General features: G+C 42.0%; 1 protein-coding gene across 1 annotated transcript in view; it reads right to left on the reverse strand.

Moving 5' to 3' along the window:
• Positions 1–19866, reverse strand: part of ppargc1b (peroxisome proliferator-activated receptor gamma, coactivator 1 beta) — a 97806-nt gene that overhangs the window by 25706 nt on the left and 52234 nt on the right. Inside the window, exons 2-3 of the mRNA XM_030396190.1 lie at positions 5456–5641; positions 403–603 (exon numbers count right to left, since the gene is read on the reverse strand). Coding sequence (XP_030252050.1) covers positions 403–603; positions 5456–5641 — 387 coding nt within the window. The remainder of the gene's footprint in view (positions 1–402; positions 604–5455; positions 5642–19866) is intronic.

Raw genomic sequence — 19866 nt, forward strand, 5'->3', positions numbered from 1 at the left:
AGCAAACGCGACACAGATTGAGATACTGGGGAGAAAGAGATGGGAGAGCATGGGAAAGGAGAGGCACAGTGTGGCGGGCGCGAGAGGAGGGAGTGGATGGTGTTTGAAGCATGTATGAAAGGCTTCACTTCAACAGGCGGTGGCTGTTTGAGCTGCAAGAGACTTTTTGAATCATGGACCAGTGATGAAAAAGAAACATGAGAGTATTTGAGGTGAACATAAAGTTCTAAAATGAGGGTAAATGTTCCGATATTGGTTGCAAATGTGAAGTCAGGGCCCCTCAGGGGAAGACTGGACCGAGTGTTTTGATCAGAGGTCTCTCCATGTAATGTTATGTCAATTACAATGTCAAAAAGCAAAGGTGAAAAAAGGGAAAAACCTGAAGTACAAAGGTGATCTTACAAGAGATGGGTCTTCTGTCTCGGCTCCCAGGGACTGACTGTAGTCCTCGGTTGCAAGAGGAAGGTTGTCTTCTTCTTCCTCTTCCTGGTCAGGCTCCTCCCCCAGGGCGGGGAAGACGGAGAGCCCACCCACTTCGGCATCCACCATGCCATCCAAACTGTCGGTGAGAGCGGCGAGCAGAGCCGCATTCTCCTCTTCTATCTGGAGGGGGTCGAGCACAGTGAGAACATGGGTGAGATACAGCATGATAGTACAAGTCATGCTAACTTTCAAACTATTAAAGGAACAGTTTGTCCAAAAACTTAAACTCAGCCATTATCTATTTGAGCCGCAATGTCGATGGCTAGTCAGCACATTTCTGGAGCTTAATTACAAAGCAGTGTTGCAGCAATCTTTTAAACAACTGAGGAAGTTCAGGACTTGTTTTATAAAGTAAAGAACAACCCAATTAACAAAACCAAATGGCTCCATAAACAGCTCGTCAGGCATATAACGAGTCTCAGGAAGCCCCGAGATCCCAAATGGATTTGTAAAGACTAATTACACCCCTCAACACGCGGAGGAGCTGGTGCAGCCACTTTAGATGGGGTGTATGCTAACGCTTTTCGCCAAAGCAGATAAAGTGAGGATTTCAGTTTTAAAAAGAGGGTACATAATGTATTTTCTGATCCATTTCAGATCTCAAGGCTTCTGGAGACTTAGATTGTGCCGAATTAACTGCACAGAGCAAGATTTATATATTTGTTTTGGGTTGTTTTCTTGATGTTCTTTATAGTCCAACCAACTACATCAGTTGTTTAGGGGGATTCTGAAACGATGTTTTGCTGTACTCCTGAAACTAAATGTTTTGTGGACTTTGAAAACTTCACCCGACTTTCTATCGACATGGGGCTGAGTAGGCGATGACTGGATTTTAATTTGTGGGTGAACTGTTCCTTCAAGCCAACATGAAAAGGAAGTCCTGAATGTAACCATGTTATCTTCTATTTTTATTAGTTTCCTACACACTTCAGGAAGCAACATCATGTTTTTGTTCTCCACTGTTGCATTTAGGATGAGACACAATTGCAGGACACTTTCCAGGGAAGAAAAGCAGAAGGTCACTTTACTTATAAACCAAAATATCTGAGGCTGCATTGCATTCTGGTCTAGTTCCTGTGAATCCTCCATTGTATCCTTGTTGTCATGATAGCAGCTTTTGAAAGAAGCCCTCTCAAATGCTTGTACACATGTGCAGTTGAAGGGAAGTTTGAGGATAGCTGAAACATTAAATGCTATCAAACCTTTTCGAAGAAATATTTTAATTCATGTAATATTGTCTGATTTTGGCCTGAAGAAAAACCAGACGGCGGCTAATTGGACCCCCAACGAAACGTAAATCAATCATTAGCTTTTTCCACATGTTTTATTATCAGGGAACACCTCTCACTTAGCTAGAAACAAAACTTGCTCACTAGATACAAACAAGCTTTTGTGATGGAAAAACAAAATCAACAATTATATTTTCCTAAACCTTGTGTAACCGCACCCTACAAGCAACAGAAATGAAACAACCACCGCGTTTGAGTCACATCATCTTGAGTCATTAAGGCGGCCGGAAAAAAAAAACTTGAACACGATTTTTATATACTGCTTTAATGGGAATTGTTGTCCACAGCAGGTAGAAAAAAATGTCTTCTGGAAGCTCTGTCTCATTGCTGAATCACTCCTTGAATCCCTCTTGCTTCTATCTTCCTCCTCCATTCCCTCTAACCAGCTGTTTGAGCTCTTAAGTCCAGTCACGCTCTCATTTATTAACATGGTCAGGATGATGGAACCCTGACCAGTTATCCTCATTAGAAACAACTATACAGTGGCTATTGACCAGTTGGCCCTTTCTACCACTCATATGATGTGATTCTAAACAGTCGACATGCTTTCTTTTTTTCCCCCCACAATTTTCAAGCATGAAAATCACATTTGCAGATAATCAGCAGAAAATATTGTTTATCTGTCATTTCAGTCCAAAATGTGTTCTCTTTCCATCCATCCTGTTACATCCACACAGGGGTTGTTTACTGTTACGGAGCTGCCATCTTGCTGAGAGCAGTGTCTGGTGGAGAGGTGATAGCATGGCTGGCCTACGGGAAGCCACCAAGCTCCATTCATCTGTCTCTTGCTTTTATCATCCAGCTCTATCTGTTCCCGGCTGCCAAACTATTTATTATTTAATTTTATTCTCTCGGGCTTTGCTGCCTCTCTTTCTGCTGCAATTTAGAGTTTGAAGTTCTCTGCAGGATGTCAAAAACTGTAGTCATACATCAGCAGAGTCACAGTTAAAGTTGGGATGTGATGATTTAATCGATTCTTACAGTTGCCTTTGGGTTAAATCTGTGTTGTTTTTTTTTCCCTTGCTTATACTCACTTATCCATATTGTGCTGCATCACCAGAGGGTTGGAATCTAACTCCTGATACACGTTTTAAAATCACATAATTTGCTTTTTTTCAAACCAAGACATTCTTTCCATGTTGTATTTTCTGTCTCAGTGGGTATTTTATAACCAGAAAGGCTTTATCAGCACTACTAGTATGTTTGTACACTCAGAAGCACTCACTGATATTACCTGACTATGTTATTTCGATTAGACCGATATTAATTAGATTTCCTGGACAATAATCAAATTCCACAGTGAGTGGGAAAAAGCATAGACGGCAAAAGAACGTTGCACAAATGACAGAAGTTAGCACAATGTATAATTCACTTGGCAATCTAGATGCAGCATTATTATAATAATTCAAACAATAATATATGATTATCCTAACCTTTCTCACTCTATCCATGTCTCTCTCTACAGTCTCCAAGGTTAAATGAAGCCCTGCCACACACAAACACCGATCAATCCCACCCGACATGGGATTAGATTCCGATACGCTGCTGTAAATAAGTGGCATATTGACGGACAGGGGAGAGACAGAGACACCGGGGGCTTCATCTGTCGGCATATCACTCTATTCATTATGTGTGTTTAGAACCGAACACCATCCCACTGTCTGCTCTGCTGTATTAGTCTGATCAATAGAGTATTGGCTAAAATATAATATGCTGGAGCGGGGGCGGGTGCAGGGGGCTGGTGGGTGGCAGCAGAGATATGGAAATCTGAAAAAAAACATGTAGGTGATATAGCGGAGTGTATGAAAAAGTACATTTACATTTACCATCTATAAATTGATACACAAGGACACAATGATACACAGAGAAATAAGATTTAAGAGATGCAAAAAGGAACGTCAGATAAAACCTAAGGAACAAAGAAGCCTTGAGACTAAATAAAGTAAAAAGCGAGACGGTAAAATGGAGTGAAAGAACGACCAACGTGAGGGAGGAAATAGTCTTTTACTATCCTCTCTCTTGTCTTGTTGTTGTGTCTGTCTCATAAAGATTTTCTTGTCAATACCAATATCTCTTACAGTTAATGTAGTTCTTTCAGTCAACTGTGTCAAAGTTTTGTGTCGACAGCAGGAAGACAAACAGTCATTCAGGCGTCGGCTAATGGGGATCGAAATGAGAATAAAAACCTTAAGAGACAGAGTCAGGGAGTACAGACAGAGACAGTCTGTGTTCACTTCACCTGCATTCCCATCATGCCTTGCCTGTCTTCATCTAACCAATACTCTGCGATGCATCGCAGCATCAGAGCAATTTCCACCAGCAGAGTTGCATTACATAGCCGATGATCTGGACATAAATGCTACTTTATCTCTTTGTTGCCGTCTTTTATTCTCAAGATGCACTCAATTTAGCCTCTGTAATGGGACCAAGAGGCATCACTGGGCCTGGAAACCTATAGACAATCAATGATCCAAGGTTGGCTTTCATATAGAGACAAACAAGAAGGGTATTCCCTGAATTCATCCAGCAAGGGCACCTGATACCGGAGCCACAGGGCTTTTGTTGGCACTGCAGAAGCCTTGGGATGATCCAAACTAATGGACTGCTTCCACCTTCATGACAGTGAATGTAACAGGGTTTTACAATATGAAAGCATCCTCTGAGACATGTTGAGAAACTTCTAATTTCTGAGGCTGCATGTTCCAAATTTGGAAATGTTAGACCAACTGACCTGAAGATTCATTAAAGGTCAGGGCAATTATTATCCTGCTGAACAAGGTCATTAAATGTATAGACCATAATGTAGCCTCACCGTAGATTCCTTTACTTTGTTGGAAAGGCAATGCAAAACATAAAAAATAAACAGCAGATTCAGGATAATCCTACACTGGTTGGTTACATTGGGAATTTGGCCTCAAATGTTAGTAAAGCCCTTCATAGAGCAGTTACTTTCTCAGAACACCACACAATAGAGGAATGCTTGGCCGTCACATCTTCCTGTTCAGACTGTCCAACTCATGTTCAAATCTGTTGAAGGCCAACTGAAAAAACAAGATTTCTCCGGAACATTATATTCAGAAATGAAAAGCTTTCACAAAGCAAGCCACCCACATCTCATCCATAACCTTAACCTAAGATGAAGAACAGAAATTCCTGTGCATCTCCGGGGGGCTGTAATTTATTACTGACTGATCCTGAACTCTACATAACATATTATTTTTAAGCATATATTAACTTTTGAAAGATGTCCACAAGACGATATTGTTGCTGAATCACTGTCGTTGTGTTCGGGGCGCCAGCTGACAAAACGGATTTAAGAACTTTACAGTCAAAATTATAGCTTCAGATTGCCAACGATGTGGATTACCCTTAAACCTGAAGCAATCTGGATTTGAATTTGTTAACGAAGGAGATTCTTTTCTTCTGCAAGAGCTTGTTTGTGCATTCAACTTTGCATTTGTACTTCTAACACCTTTTGCATGAACTTCTAAGTGAACCAGAGGCACCAAATTTCAGTCAGTCCACTGATAAATGCAATTAATATGAGTCTTTTTATTTAAAAACACATGAGAGCCATATATGCATATGGTATATTTCTGATGGATGTTGATGGCAGCCTGTAGCTGATAGAATGCATCAGTTGCACAGTTTAACAGAACTGTATTTTGATGAAGAAGCCCCACCTCAAAGAGCTCATCTGCTGTACTGTAGTGGATGGAGGCCGGTGATGCGTCCGCCGGCTGATCGTTGCACCACTGTAGCTCGCTGAGACAGTTGACGCTGTCGAAGTCACTGGTGTCCAGCTGGGAGAGGTCGATGTCCGGGAAGTCAGTGTCCAAACGGTCCGAACACACCTCCTCCTCCCCATACTGAAGACGGAAAAAGAGAGGGAAAGGTCACGTTAGTTAAACATGGAGATTAAAGCAAAATTCCCAGGCGGATTGTCTTTTTTGAGATGCTACAAAAGTGCATGAGTCAAAGCTAGAGGTGCTGATCACAGCTGGAAAGATCCTTGGTGAGAATTGAATAAGGCGGTTTGCATCACTCGTGTCTGCTGCTTTGCTCTCTGATCACAAAAGAAATTAGGTTTTCTCTGTAACCATTGCTCTGTGAAGCACAAGCTACCAAACATGGGAAATAAATCTGTTCCCTCAATGAGACTGCAAAAGTTTGTGTTTTCTGTAGAGATCACTGCTCAGCACAGCACCGCCGTTGTCAGAATTAGGGGTTCAGTTCCCACTGGGCCATGCTTTCTTAAATATGTATGCAGTTGGATTTCTGTGGGGCACTTTGGCTAAAAGCCTCTATCATCTGGCATATACTGTATATTATTACACTGTTCACTGTTGGAGTCACAAGGAGCTCTCATCAACAGCCCTTCATCTCTCAACAGCTACTCATTACAGATAATGAGACTTTCATGTCACAGGAGGTTCAACACTGAAACCAATAGAGGCATCTGTCCCGGCACAATGCAGGATTAGTCCGAAAATATGTCACATACACCAGCAGCACTTATCTGGAAGTGTCTCCATGCATTTATCCTGCACATCTCCCTGTGGCTCAGAACAAAGTGCAAACATGACCCAAGAGGTCTTCAGGTGATTAGTTCCACTTCGTTGGTTGGGGGAGTGTTAATCAGCGAAATGAGCTGCTCTGTTTAGTCTGTGGACTTTGGTCACGGTTGCACATGGTTGGTCAACATTCAAACCGTTTTCTGTGTTTCTTATAAATCCCAAGAATCATGTTTACCATGTACGGTTTCCTAGAAAGTAAATCATTTGCTCCGTGCACACAGAGTGTTAAACACAATCCACAATCCAATGGGGATTTATTCATCCACAGATTAAGATTTAAAGCTACAGAAGAAGTGAAATGTCTCCTTTTCAAGGACTTCAGAACCTCTTTGTGAAAATCCCTTTCAGAACCCCTTTAACATCCCTTGCACTCCATCATAGGACCCTGCCATCCCACTCAAATATATGAAATACTGCCATGTTTCCATAGACCCCCTTTGGAAACTTCAAGAATTGTCATGGTACTGTAAAACTCTTAGAAACTTCATCAAGAATCCCTGAAACCCTCACAAGGACCCCCTTAACCCCAGAAAGGATCCCTGGGCAAAGAGACCTCAAACCCGTATACCCTGAAAATTCTCACTCAACCTGTTCAACTGTATTTAACTCTTACGAAGAACACCCCAAAACCCATCATCGACTCTCCTTGCATCTGGCACTCCTTCTGGGAACCTCCTGCAAAAAAAAGCCCAAAACCCCCTCAAGTACCAATAAAATCTCCCAGATTCCTTTAAAGGATGGCCTGGCCCCTTAAAAGAAACCTGAAACCCCAAAATGACCCCTTAATTCCTAGAAGAACTCTACAGAAAGACCAAATGAATGTCCCTCCAGTAGATGTATAGCCACCTTAAGACACCCTGAGACCAAGGATCCTCAAATTGCTCTTACCAACACATGGAAACTTCTTGAAACCATCCTCAAGATCTCTTCAAACAAAAAAACTCTTAAAACCCTGCAAGAGCCCTTCTTTGTGATCTACTAAACTTATGTTCAAATCACCACGTGGTCCGCAGTCACAACACATGGCTGAGATTCAGACAGAAACACCAGCCACGTCACTGAGAGGATAGAAAAAGAAGAACAGCAGGAAGTGTGTGTACATGATTCAGTGTGAAGGGAAGTGACTGCGGTCTCTTGGGGGAGGAGAATGAAGGAGGAAGAGGGAGAAAACTTTTTAGACGGAGGAAAGAAAAGTATGAGGAGGACAGATGGGAGAACAGCAGACTACGAGGGAAAATAAAGCTGTTAAACTGGATTTGTAACAAGCATTGCAGGTTCCACAGTAGAGCAAAAGATCAATGTCCTATTGTCTGTATGATGAGGAAGCACGCTCTTTACTGGTCTCCCTCTCATTCACATACACACACACACACTCACACAATTCCTTTCCCATTCATCTCTATGGGCGAGCAGACACGGTCGACCAGTTACACCAACCATCTTTCAAACTGAATCAAACGGACGTTTTTCATTTACTATCAGGTTTCCTCAGCAGTAATCTCATCTCCATCTGACTGAATATGAACTGCATATTGACTCTCTGGTATTCTGTCCCTGAACTCTGTGAGTCAATATTCTGCCCCAGGGCAAGAAATAACTTTATTTAGCTTTATAGTGATACGAATATTACAAGCACAAGTGGTATTGATGTAAAGCTTCTGGTTATACTGTCACAAGGTTTTGCCCCGACAGTGTTGCAGCCTTTGCCAACAAATAAACCTTAACAAGTGAGCTACTACAATGTCGTTAAAATGTACGTCGCATAGAAAACATTTTCTTAAACAAATTGTGATTTACAAGACTATTACTACTACATTTAAAATTTTGAACGATGAAAAATAGTTGCCTAAAAAGTGACAGTACAGTCGGTAAGTCTGGAAATAAATAAAAATCAGTCTTATTTATAAGGCAGTTGTTCTGGTGTGGCCTAGCTAGCTAATGATACTGTTGCTTAAAAAAACAGTTATGAATGTTTACCATTTCACAATCAAAAAAGTCACAGACTATATTAGGTATTGACATATTTCAATGTATTGTGTATGTAAGTACATATGCAGTATGAAAACAGTATGTCAACTTTCAACAGTCAAACAACATGCATTTAAAATCATATCGTTTAGATACTGAAGCCTACAAAATATACAAGAGAAGCATTCGTGTTGATAGACTGTCTCTGATAATCCTGCTCTGTCCTCTTCCCTCCTCCTATCACGATTAATCATCAGAAACCGTTTCACAAAAGCTGTTTACAGAATTTACATTTCCCCAAACTAATCGATGTATGAGTTTACAGTCAAAGTAATTATTTCCGCTTCTAAACAGCGTCATCATCTGTCACTCGCTTCTCTTCTCTTCCTGAAGTTCTTGTTCGGTTAGTGTGTTATAATTTGAGCGTTCTTTCATACTTTTCAATTGCGCTTATTTTTGTCTTTCATTTCTGAAGAAAAAAAACAACTACATTTTTCAAATGTACCTGTCACTGTCTAGTCACAGTATTGTTATTCTATTTCCTATACTTCATAATCACCAGATTGCAGAGCTTGTTTCTTCTGACCTTCATTGATCTACACACTCTGGTGCTCACACATCTACATATACGCACATACACACACACAAGTTCCAATTCCCATCATCCAGAAAACCAGCTTTAGTTTTTCAGAAAATACTCTAATTGTGGAGTATTCACGAGCACGGTTTGTAGCGCTCCGATCTACGACCTCATACAACTCAGAATACAAATGAACCTGCTCTGCTTCACAGTGAGTGTGTGTGTGTGTGTGTGTGTGTGTTTATTTGTTCAGTGTGAGGAGTGTTTATTTGGGTCAAGAAATGGATAGCACGAGCTGATATCATTTATGGTTTCATAAATTACAGAGCAGAATTACACAGTAGAGAGGAGCAGACACGATCAAAGAGCCAATCAGCAAAGTGGAGAGGAGAAGAGAGGATGGAGTGATGGGGAGAGAGGAGTGTAAAGAGGGGGGGGTGAATGGATAAGAAAAGACAAAAGGAAGGAGGAGAAGGAGTTGTAGGAGAGACAAGGAAAGAAAGGGGTAAGGAAAAGATAGAGTGGGAGAAAAAGAGAGATGTGGGTCAGAAGAGAGAGAATGAAGAGCGACAGAGGGGGAGCGATGGGGAGAAGGATGGAGAGAGCAGTCGTGACTTGATAGAGAAAAAAAAGAAGAGGAAGAAGGGAAGGAGGGAGGGGACGAGACATGAGAGGGGAGAGGATGCCCTCTATAAGACCCTCCCACTGCTTCCTCTCCCTCCACTCGCTGATGCAGGTGTGTGTTTTCACCTAATATGTGTGTGTGTGTGTGTGTGTGTGTTAGTTAACATGCAGCTCACATCCCCCTCACGTGCGCCTGACTCATCCCCCTTCACCACTCGCTCAGCACATCCCTCTCTCCTCTTTCATCTCATTCGCTTCTTCTCTGCTCTCTTCCTTCACGTTCCCTTACTTGACTCCTTTCCTCTTTCCTTCACCAGTTTTCTCTCTTCATCTATCTTTAATCTATAATAAGTCTTTCCTTCTTTTCAATTCTCCCTTTTACTTCCACAAGTCTTCTTCCTCGTTTCCTTCTCTCCAGATATTAACTTGAACCCTTCCCCACTGCTTCTCGTTGTTTCCTCCCACCATTTTCCTCTTTTCATTCGTCGTTATCTTCCTTTCCCTTTAATCTTTTTTCCTTTTACCTCATATACCCTTCTCCTCTGCATCATTCCTCTCCTCACCATCCTCACCTAGTATTTTTCCTCCTTCTTTTCTCATCCTCTCCTCCTTCCTGCTGCTCTCTAGCATCATCCTCTCTCCTCTTCTTTTCTTTCTCCTTTGCTGCCCTTCATCTTTCTCTTTCAGCTCTTCCCTTTTCTTCCCTGCTCATCCATCTTCTATTCCCCCCCTCTGTTCTCGAGTCCTTCTCCCTCGTCTTCTGCTCGACTTCCGTCTTCCCCTCTCTCATCCCTCTCCTCTGTTTTCTCTTCCCTTCTTCTTCCCTTCATTCTTCTCTCTCTCCTCCTCATAAACTCAGAGGACAGTCTGATTGATTTCTTTGTTTCCTCTTAGCCCCTCTCCCTCCTTCTCTCCATCGCTGCAGTCAATCAATGAAAACATCCTTGGGCATGACACACATGTTTCCAACTGGTAATACACAAATAACACATGTTCACATGTCACACCATAAACAAGTTAACTGGACGGACACACACACACACACACACACACACACACACACACACACACACACACACACAGCACGAGCAGCTTGCAAACAAGCTACATGCGTCACGTGATGTCATCTTCATCACATTCATATACCAAAGCAGTAATCTGCTGCCTTATATGACACTCTGCTGCTGTCTCCTGCTCTCTGTCTCTCTCACACACACACACACACACACACATTACATGCTAACACACACTCAAAACAATGGGACATCCCACACATACAACAGCACATATGTGGCGGCAGTTTGAACATCCTCTCCGCAGTAGAAGACGATGGGCGGCCGGGGAATGCGCTGACTATGACTAATGATGAAGCCCCTGACAGCTGCACAACATGACTCAAGACGCCAGGAGGACGAAGCAGGCGACAAGCAACGCTTTTTAATCTGCACCGCTCTTATTTCCTTTTACTAGCAGTTCTGTGATTTACATGATGGCTGAACAACATGTTGAATTTAATGTCCGCGAGCATTCACCTCTGACCTGTGTGGTTGCTCGGAAGACAGGTGCGCTCAGACACAGTCATGGATACGCCACTGGAAATCTTACAAAGAAAAACCGAACATATCAGAACTTGTCACGACTGGAGACTTTTGCGAATCCAGGCTCTCCGAAGAGAAAAAAACGACTTTTTGGAAGAAACCTTTCAAGCCTACAGCTGGTGTTTGCCGCTTCAAAAAGATGTTTAGTCATGTCTTCTTTTAAATGTGGCTGAATAAGACCAAGATCTTCCAGAGGAGGTGGCACAAGGCAGTACAGCTTAACAGCAAATCCAGCTTACTGCACAATAGACCATATTCACACGGGGGCCGCTTTCCTCTGACGTCAGGGGTCTTGGGGTGGAAAGCTTGAATATCGTACTGCCATGACAAATTATCATTTCACCGCTTCCTGATGACTAACTGAGAAGACTATAGTTAAAAATGTGGAGGAACATCAGCCATTTTTCAGCGACATTTCAAGGTAAAATTAAATATTTGATGACTCATTAGCGTTTGTTAGGTAACAGCTAATGTTGGCATTCAACCACTTCCTAGCTAACATAACTAACATTAAGTGAAACACACTGGATGTAATCACAGTAATATTATCTATGAAGTGCTTGAACACTAACCATAGCAAATGGGTTATCAATCATGATACCTTGAAATATGGCCCAGTGTCCTTCAGCTAGTCACTATCCATCATCATTTTTTAGTTGCTGATCAATCTGAAAGCAGTGACGTGATGATGATTTAATTCCCTATGTTTATCTGACTGGCAGCCTGGAACACATCCGCCTAACATTAGCCCAGCATTTCAACTTCCCACCCTGAACGTGATGTCAGAAGAAAAATGGCCGCTGGAATCTGGTCTATGGAGTCCAGAAACAACCAAGCGACTCAATTTGAGGTGGAATGAGTGGGGACACCATCCCCCTTGTTAGCTACAATGACCAAAACACATCCTCCTTTCCATCCCCCGAGGCCACTGATTGGTTGAGCGTGGCCTGTCACGGACCCAGATGCATCCTCACTCATACACAGCGTTTCTATTCCATGCGACGCGTTTTTTCTCGCCTTCTCGGCACTCGCGCCCTAGGAGACCCACAGACCTATTGCATGCGTGGTTAACCATCTCACGTGATGCTACTCAGTCAATCAAATCTGTCTACTCCGAGTAATACCGCTTCATCACAACCGTTAAATATGAACAAAACGCCTACTCTCTGTATGTCTTTCACACAACTGCAAAAAGATACTTGTCAGGGAAACATAAAGGTTGTTCTTAGGTTCGAACACGGCCAGTGCTGTCATTTTTCTGGTGACGACAGTTTCTTTGTACAGTTGGAAAAGCTGATAGAGCTTTACAGTTCATCCTTCTTTCAGAGCTGAAGCGCCCTCCTGCTCTGGGTCACACATGGTTCATTACACGATTAGCCCAGTAAGGCAGTGAAACAGCCCAGAGATGAGGAGTCAGTCTATACCTACATTTGTATGTTTGAATCCATAGAGAAAAAAACTCTCAATGAATTTAAACAAAGCTGACTCTGACTCCCTGAGCATTCCCTACTGAGGTGGCCTTAAGCTACGAAAAGAGTTTGAAATCAAGAAGTCTAAGGTATGAATATAAATGATTCTCTTTTTTTTTTTTTTGTTTGCTGAAGAACACCAAAGCGCTCAGTCATCCTTCCCTGGGAAAAAAAATAAATAAATGTGTTATGCTTACTAAGAGGGAAATAAAGAGGAGAAAAAGTGGCTTATTCTTCCTGTTTGAATACACTATAATGGCAGTGGCATAACACAATAGCATCTCAGGAATGAACACATCACTCAATGTGTCTCTGTCTGAAATCTTTTATGGCTTAAATGGAGCATTAGAATGGGCAGATTAGGCAAATGGGCATGAAATTAATGGAGAATCCAGGCACCTTTGAAGTGACTGAAAGGGCACACTTGAGGGGAATTGGAATAAGTTCATTTTGAGTTTAAGGGGTTTATAAACAGAGGCAACTATTATGGAATTATGAACGGAAATACAGGAATGATGCTGAAACAGAGCAGAATAAATGCTAATGAACTGAGGAGAACACAGTGAATTTACAGTATTTACATCTATAATTTGTGCTGATGTGATGCAAGACATCATCCTTACTTATGACCTTTGCAAACCTATAATATCAACTTGCTAGGGTGTGTTTGTGGAGGGCATCACAGTGTGATAAGGGCAGTAATGGGGGGAATGGGGTGTAAGAAAAAATGAAGTGTGGTGACTTCCATTTGTGGTTAATCTCTGCCTTAGTAACAACAGCGAAAACCTACTGGCCCGTTCGGTCATAAAAAGCCTGCCGGGACAATCACGCATTAAAACCTGCGCTATTAATAGCAGGCTTGCACGTAGGAGAGCTATCTGGGCTAAAACGAGCGAGTTGATATGGAAAGGCCAGCAAGAGACTGCCGTGTTGCTTTAGAATGTGGATGTGCTGGACTGCATCCTTCGCTTCTATCTTTACAAACACGACACATTCTTCCAAGGGTTATCTCATGTATGGCTTCTAAGCTTCACATCTTTCCAGCGGTTTTCCATGAATAGCATGTTGGGATTTTAGTTACACAACTTCCTTAAAGGCTGGAATTATCTCATTGGTTGGGTTAAGTGTTTGGGAGTGGAGAGACACTTTTCTCGGACTAAAAGATTAAAATGTGAAGCTCTGTAACTGAAGAAATATTAAATAATACTGAACATACACGCTAGTTAGCTTAGCATAAAAGTTCAAGCTAGTGGTTAGCTGCTACTGAGCTGAAATTATTACACCAATGTCTGAATTCCATTTTACATACATAATTGAAAATAGTTTGTACTATAGACGACAAAAGGAAATCAATATACTTCAATTCAACCTTTATACAAATGCTAGGCAATATATCAATTTATCGTTATTGTCATATGAAAATGGGAGTAAACCTTAGCAATTTGGTCTCACAACATCCAATACTGTACGACAAATGCCATAAGGACTACCCCAACAACTGAGTCGAGGACAGTACATAGCTAGAGAACGCCAAGCAGCTGGGACACAACGATGCTAATGTAGCTGATACACACTTGATTACAAGGGTTGCATGTTGGTCCCGGAAAGAGGCTTTTGGGGTCCAGAGGGTACTTATTGGGCCTCATTCACTAAACATGTATGACATAATCTGATCATGAAGCGTACTTATTAACGTCTCCATAAACCGGGGGATGGGGATAAACATGGCAGATAATTCGCACTGGATCCAGTGCACATTGCAGATTTTCCGTTTTGCAGCACCAACAGCTTTTATAGTCCCTTTTTACAGATTTTTGTAACATAAATTGTGGCAGACGTGGTTGTGATTGATGTTCGTAATCTCGTTGTTTAGTCCAAACAAAATAAGCACTTCACATAAAACCAGCAGTGACATGGTTCTGATAATAATGTGAAACTTTATTGATCTGTACAGAGAAATCAAAGGCCTGGCTGTTGCTTTCCTGGCAGCTCTACAGGAGGCCCTTTGTAATGTTATGTAAGGTCAGTCACAAGCCCGGTCATGTGCCGCTGAGTCCTCGCCAGTGTTCTGGACTGTCCAAACTTCCCTTTAGAGACACACATACTCGATCCCGCACACACACTCACAGACACAGATACACCACCACCTCCACCACCATACAAGGTCAAGCTCTCTCAACCCTCGGCTGTAGATCACGGGAGGGTGAAGGCAAAAAAGACCATAAGTCTTGAATGTGAGAGATGATTTCTCAGGTTTAGCAAGTACATCAACTACTGTGTTACATGAATAATTAGATCCGACCCTGTAAGGCTTTGGTTCCACTGGATTTGAACTGCTAAAGTTCTGGATCAAGAGGTTTTAGACACGGTTGCAATAAAGAAAGTAGATGTTGCAGAAAGCCCTTTTATTCATTGCAGGATTGCTGAACTAATTTTGTACACTCACTAGTTTCTCAAGAGGAAATACATAATTTTGCTCCTTTCATGTATCAGAAGTGTCAAGCTATTGTCTGGCACAAAGTTAAATTCAGTTTTTGACCTTTACAGACATGACAGATGTTCATAACTGAACAGAACAGATATATTTTTCATTTGATTTACTCAATCAGTTGATCTATTTGAGCTTTTTGAATAAATTAATCAATTTCAAAAGCAAAATGTCATTTTCTGTTTTGAATAATCTGCTTCGAAGCTTTCCTAACCTGACAAGAGGAAAATTCCAAACACCTCGCTGCAAGAGTATTCAAATCTCCCATTTGACTGAGCATTAATTCCAATTTCCCCTGCTACAATTTACAGACAAGAGGAAGAGGCTTTTCCAGTCATAACCAACACAGATTACAATGTGTTCCATGTAATCAGAAATCAAAGTGATACATTTCAGTATACTTGATCTGCAAGAATTGGAACTTTCTCCAATATCTAAAGCACGTTTTGAACCTTAAATGAGCCGAACTGGTGCCTTAAAGCTGTCTTCGAGGAACAGTCATACAGAAAATGGGGAGGGGGGTACATGTGAAGGTTAAGTGACAGACCAGAGCCCATATAGCTGAAAAATGGTGATGAGAGGAGCCGGATGGAGAATTGTAATCACTTTCCAGCCTCGTACACTGAAGTGACATGGAAGATATAAGGCGGAGTGCCAGGCTGGGGACTCCGTTAAGTGTCCCACTGCCTTAACTCTCACTTTCTTGTAGGTCACTTTGGCAGGAATTGGTTTATAAATGACACCTCAGATGTCCCCGCAGCACCGTATAAACGTATCCACTCATGACCCCCATAAATGATGAAACCCTGTATGTGAACATCGGGTAATGGTAATTGAGACTATATTAACAGATTGTATTTTTCCTTTGCAATCCAGACAAGTCTTGGATCTGTTTAATGCTCCAACTTTAGGGTGAAACATTCATTGTTGTGGTGTTTCAGAACACTGTACACTGTGAGTGATCTCACCTTTGGGTGTCCGTTTCTGTGGATGATTTCTTCATTTAAAAATGTTAAATCCATCCTGTGCACGAGCAGCTTATTTCCAGGAAACAACACATTTTAAATAAGAAATACGAACATCTTATGACTGTGTGGACTTGTGTCGTGACCTTCTGAGGGGCCCCTTTTTCTTCAGGTTGACAACCAATGCTTCATCATGACACGAGGCATCGCCTGTGGCTCAGTAAGTAATCTGTTGACAGGTAATGAGAAGGGAAAGCTGCACGATTTAAACTTCCCAACTCATTTTTCTCCTCTGCTGCCAACACAGAAGGGATGTGCTTAATTACTGCGAACAAAAAGGATGCCCCCTCCGTCTGCGGCCCCCCTCCATATTTAATAAGGGCCACAAAAAGCCAATTATGCGCTGTTTGATTATTGAGGTACAAAGTCACACAATGAAAACTCACAAGGGTACGGACGGCAGCTAAATTAGGATGCAGATCAATAGGAATCATTATCTCACGCTGTTTAATCTTTATTTATCCAGAGAAGCTTGACTGAGCACCACAATGTGTTTTTGCAGCGGCAACCTGCTTTACATTCACAAAGTTAACACGTATCCACAGCGGGAACAGCTCAGTACAAACGCTGTCGTCTGCTGCAGCTTGTTTCCTTCCTCCAAAACAAGATCCCACACAACCCTTGCGACCTTACGACCTCACTGCTGTACTACAGTCCAGAGCTGCAAGCTGTGTTTCTGTCCTGATCGATTGATCTCATAAGTTATCTTTATGTATAAAAAAAATTGTCTGAATAATCATTGGGTACATGAAATGTTAGAAAACTGTGACAAATACCGAGTTACTAGAGTTCACGTGACATCTTTCGATCCAACACTGCCAGAACTCGAACTGTAACTAACGTTTCATTTGAACAATTATTCATAAATCCCAAAAAGTCATCCAGAGTCTTCAAATTGCTTTTTTTTACCCAACTCCAAAAACCTTTGCCTTCTACTGTCATAAATGATGAAGAAATGATTGTTACAACTAAGTAGCTAAAACCAGCAAATGTTGGACTTTTTTGCTTAAAAAAAGACTGAAACCCTTATTTGATTGTCAAAATGGAAACTAATTTTCTATCAATTACTCATGATATTTAAGTAACAATAACAAAGAAGAGAGATATGCAACAATTCCTCACATCTGAAAAGTTAGACCAAGAGGATGTTAACTACTAGTGGTATTAAAGTAAGCAGCAGTTAGTGACCGTCAGCAGGTGACCAATTCTATCATATTGAACCTTTTAAATACAATGCAAAATTCAGTTCTCATTCTCATTTGAGATATTCAGGTATCGACCATGGATGAGTAGACCCTCCATGTGGATTCAATTTAGAATCCTCCACGTACACAACAGTAAGTCATCACAGATGCTTGCTTGCGGACTCACTTTGGTTAAAACCAATTCTATCATGAGCCTTAAGAGTGAGACAGCAGAGGAAAATGATGGGCCACAAAGAGTGACAAAGAGAAAATGACAAACTAGCGGGTCGGTCTGATGCTCGGAGATTCACAGAGACAGAAAGTTTTTCACCGCACTCCCTCTGGAGTTTCTCTATTCTCAGGACAAACGGAAGATGAATGAGTGAGGAAAAAAATAAATGGAACAGAAAGGAGACATTACCCAGAATGCAAATCTGATTCTTTCATTCAGACGCTGCACTTAAACACAGACAGATATGCGTGTGTGTGCCTGTGACTGTGTGTGTATGTGTGTGTCTGTGTGTGTGTATGTGTGCGTGTGTCTATATTTAGCTCTCATCCTGGTCTCATGACCAGTTCTTCCATGGGCTGCCAGTGACTTGAGGAGCTGCTGCCAGACACAGATGACCCCTCACACACAAACATATTACAGCTTCACGATGCAAGTAAATGCAGATTATTATGGAATTAATCAAAGGGTGCATGAATGCGTGTGTGTGACCTTGACATGCAGTGTTGCCTACCACAGGACAGATTGGTTTATGTGAATTTATGCCTTTGTCTCTCTCACACACCGCACACACACACACACACACACATACACACACACAGCAGCTATCATGAATGAAACACTGAACTGGCAGCCAGTGTTACTTATTACATGCCTCAGTAAGGGTAATGAGTGTGTATGAATGAGAAATGGTTTGAAGAGAGAAAGAGCTGTATTACATCTGCCAAACATTTAAAGGAACAGTCTGTCTAATTTTCCTCCTAAACTCATTTAGTTCATTTCCTTTGACTCTCTGAATGACCAGCGGTGGACTGAGCGTGCAAACAGTCAGTAAGTTATGAGGTCAAATTAGATGTGTGTGTGTGTGTGTGTGTGTGTGTGTGTCTGCGTGTGTGTGTTTGTGAATGTGCTGTGATGAGCACAAATGAGGCCAATTGAGAAGGAAGTGGGACGCTGCTAAAAAACCAGAGTACTGGCTGTTCCCATCACTGCTGCTCCAGCATCTGTGTGTGTGTGTGTGTGTGTGTGTTCATGAAGTGCAGCAAGGTAATATAACTGACCTCTTGCCCTGCTTGGATGCCCTTCAGTAAAACACTGAGACCCGAGCAGTTTAAGCAGCTGTTTGGTGAATGTTCTTATGCCAATCAAATTGTGAACAATCTAAAATAACTTTCTAAGCTTCACGACTCTGCACCTACTTAGAACGCTCATTTAAATCCGTTGCCAGAAGATTAGAGTCTGTATTCTCTGCTTCTATGTGCATATTATCAGTGGCAGGTTCTTCATAAATGTGACCTTATCTGGTCACTAATGGTCACTAGTTCCCCCCAGAATTATTTCACAGGGGGACCTTTGCTGCATCTAAGGCTTAGAGCCACCCGTGATGGTTATGTTCGGTTTTCAAGAAATACAAACAAGCACACACAACACAGTGTTTTTTATCCCCGGAGGTCTGAATATGTGAGATTATCTCCCGCCAGGTAGCAGGAAAGCCTATCATTACTATCAGCCTGACCACAAACCTCTGAGTCACATCTGACTTGTGGTAGTCTTTCTTGCCATAGTCTTTCTGTCAAGATCTTGCTAGGATTTTATTTTGGGGGTCATCCCAGACGAGCTGCCATTTTGCTGCTTGTGCATTGGAATGTCATAAACAAACAAGGTTGAGGTTGAAGCTGACTGAACGTGGAGCACAGCGTGTTGAAAAGCGTGTCGATGACGGTTCTCAGTCATCCAGGTCATGGTACATCTAGGTGCTGTATCGTAGGCAACTGGACTTGTTTCAGACGTTTGGAAGTATAGCGGGAAAGCGAGAGAAGAATCGCCTCCTTCATACTTATCTTCTTGTTGTTTTCATGGATCTTTCTAGAGATTTCAACTCAACTCATCTAAATTCTCTCCAGCTGTGAGAAGCTTCTTCATTTCCACAGTGCATTGCATTTTTGGAGAATGGCTTCAAATAGTTAATGGACTTGCATTCATATAGTGCCTTCCTAGTCTACCGCTTTACGACACATGTCACGTTCACCCATTCACACACAAACTCATACGCCGATGGCGAGGTGCCGACCTGCTCATCAGGAGCCATACAGCCTTTCCTGTTCAAAGCGTCCATCGACATGTCCACGCTCAGCCATTCACACACACTCACGCACCCATGGAACAGCCAGCGGGAGCAATTTGGGGTTCAGTTTCTTGCCCAAGGATCAAACCACCGACTGTCTGACTGGTAGACGAACTGCTTGACCTTCTGCAGCCAGGCGAAATGGATGGCCTACTCAAAAACTGACTATGTTCAGGCAGTCAGTCCGGTTTTATCATATCTTGTTTTGTCACTTTTTCCAGTCCGAT

The sequence above is a fragment of the Sparus aurata genome, chromosome 18 (genome assembly GCF_900880675.1).
Source record: "Sparus aurata chromosome 18, fSpaAur1.1, whole genome shotgun sequence".
Classification (NCBI taxonomy): Eukaryota; Metazoa; Chordata; class Actinopteri; order Spariformes; family Sparidae; genus Sparus; species Sparus aurata.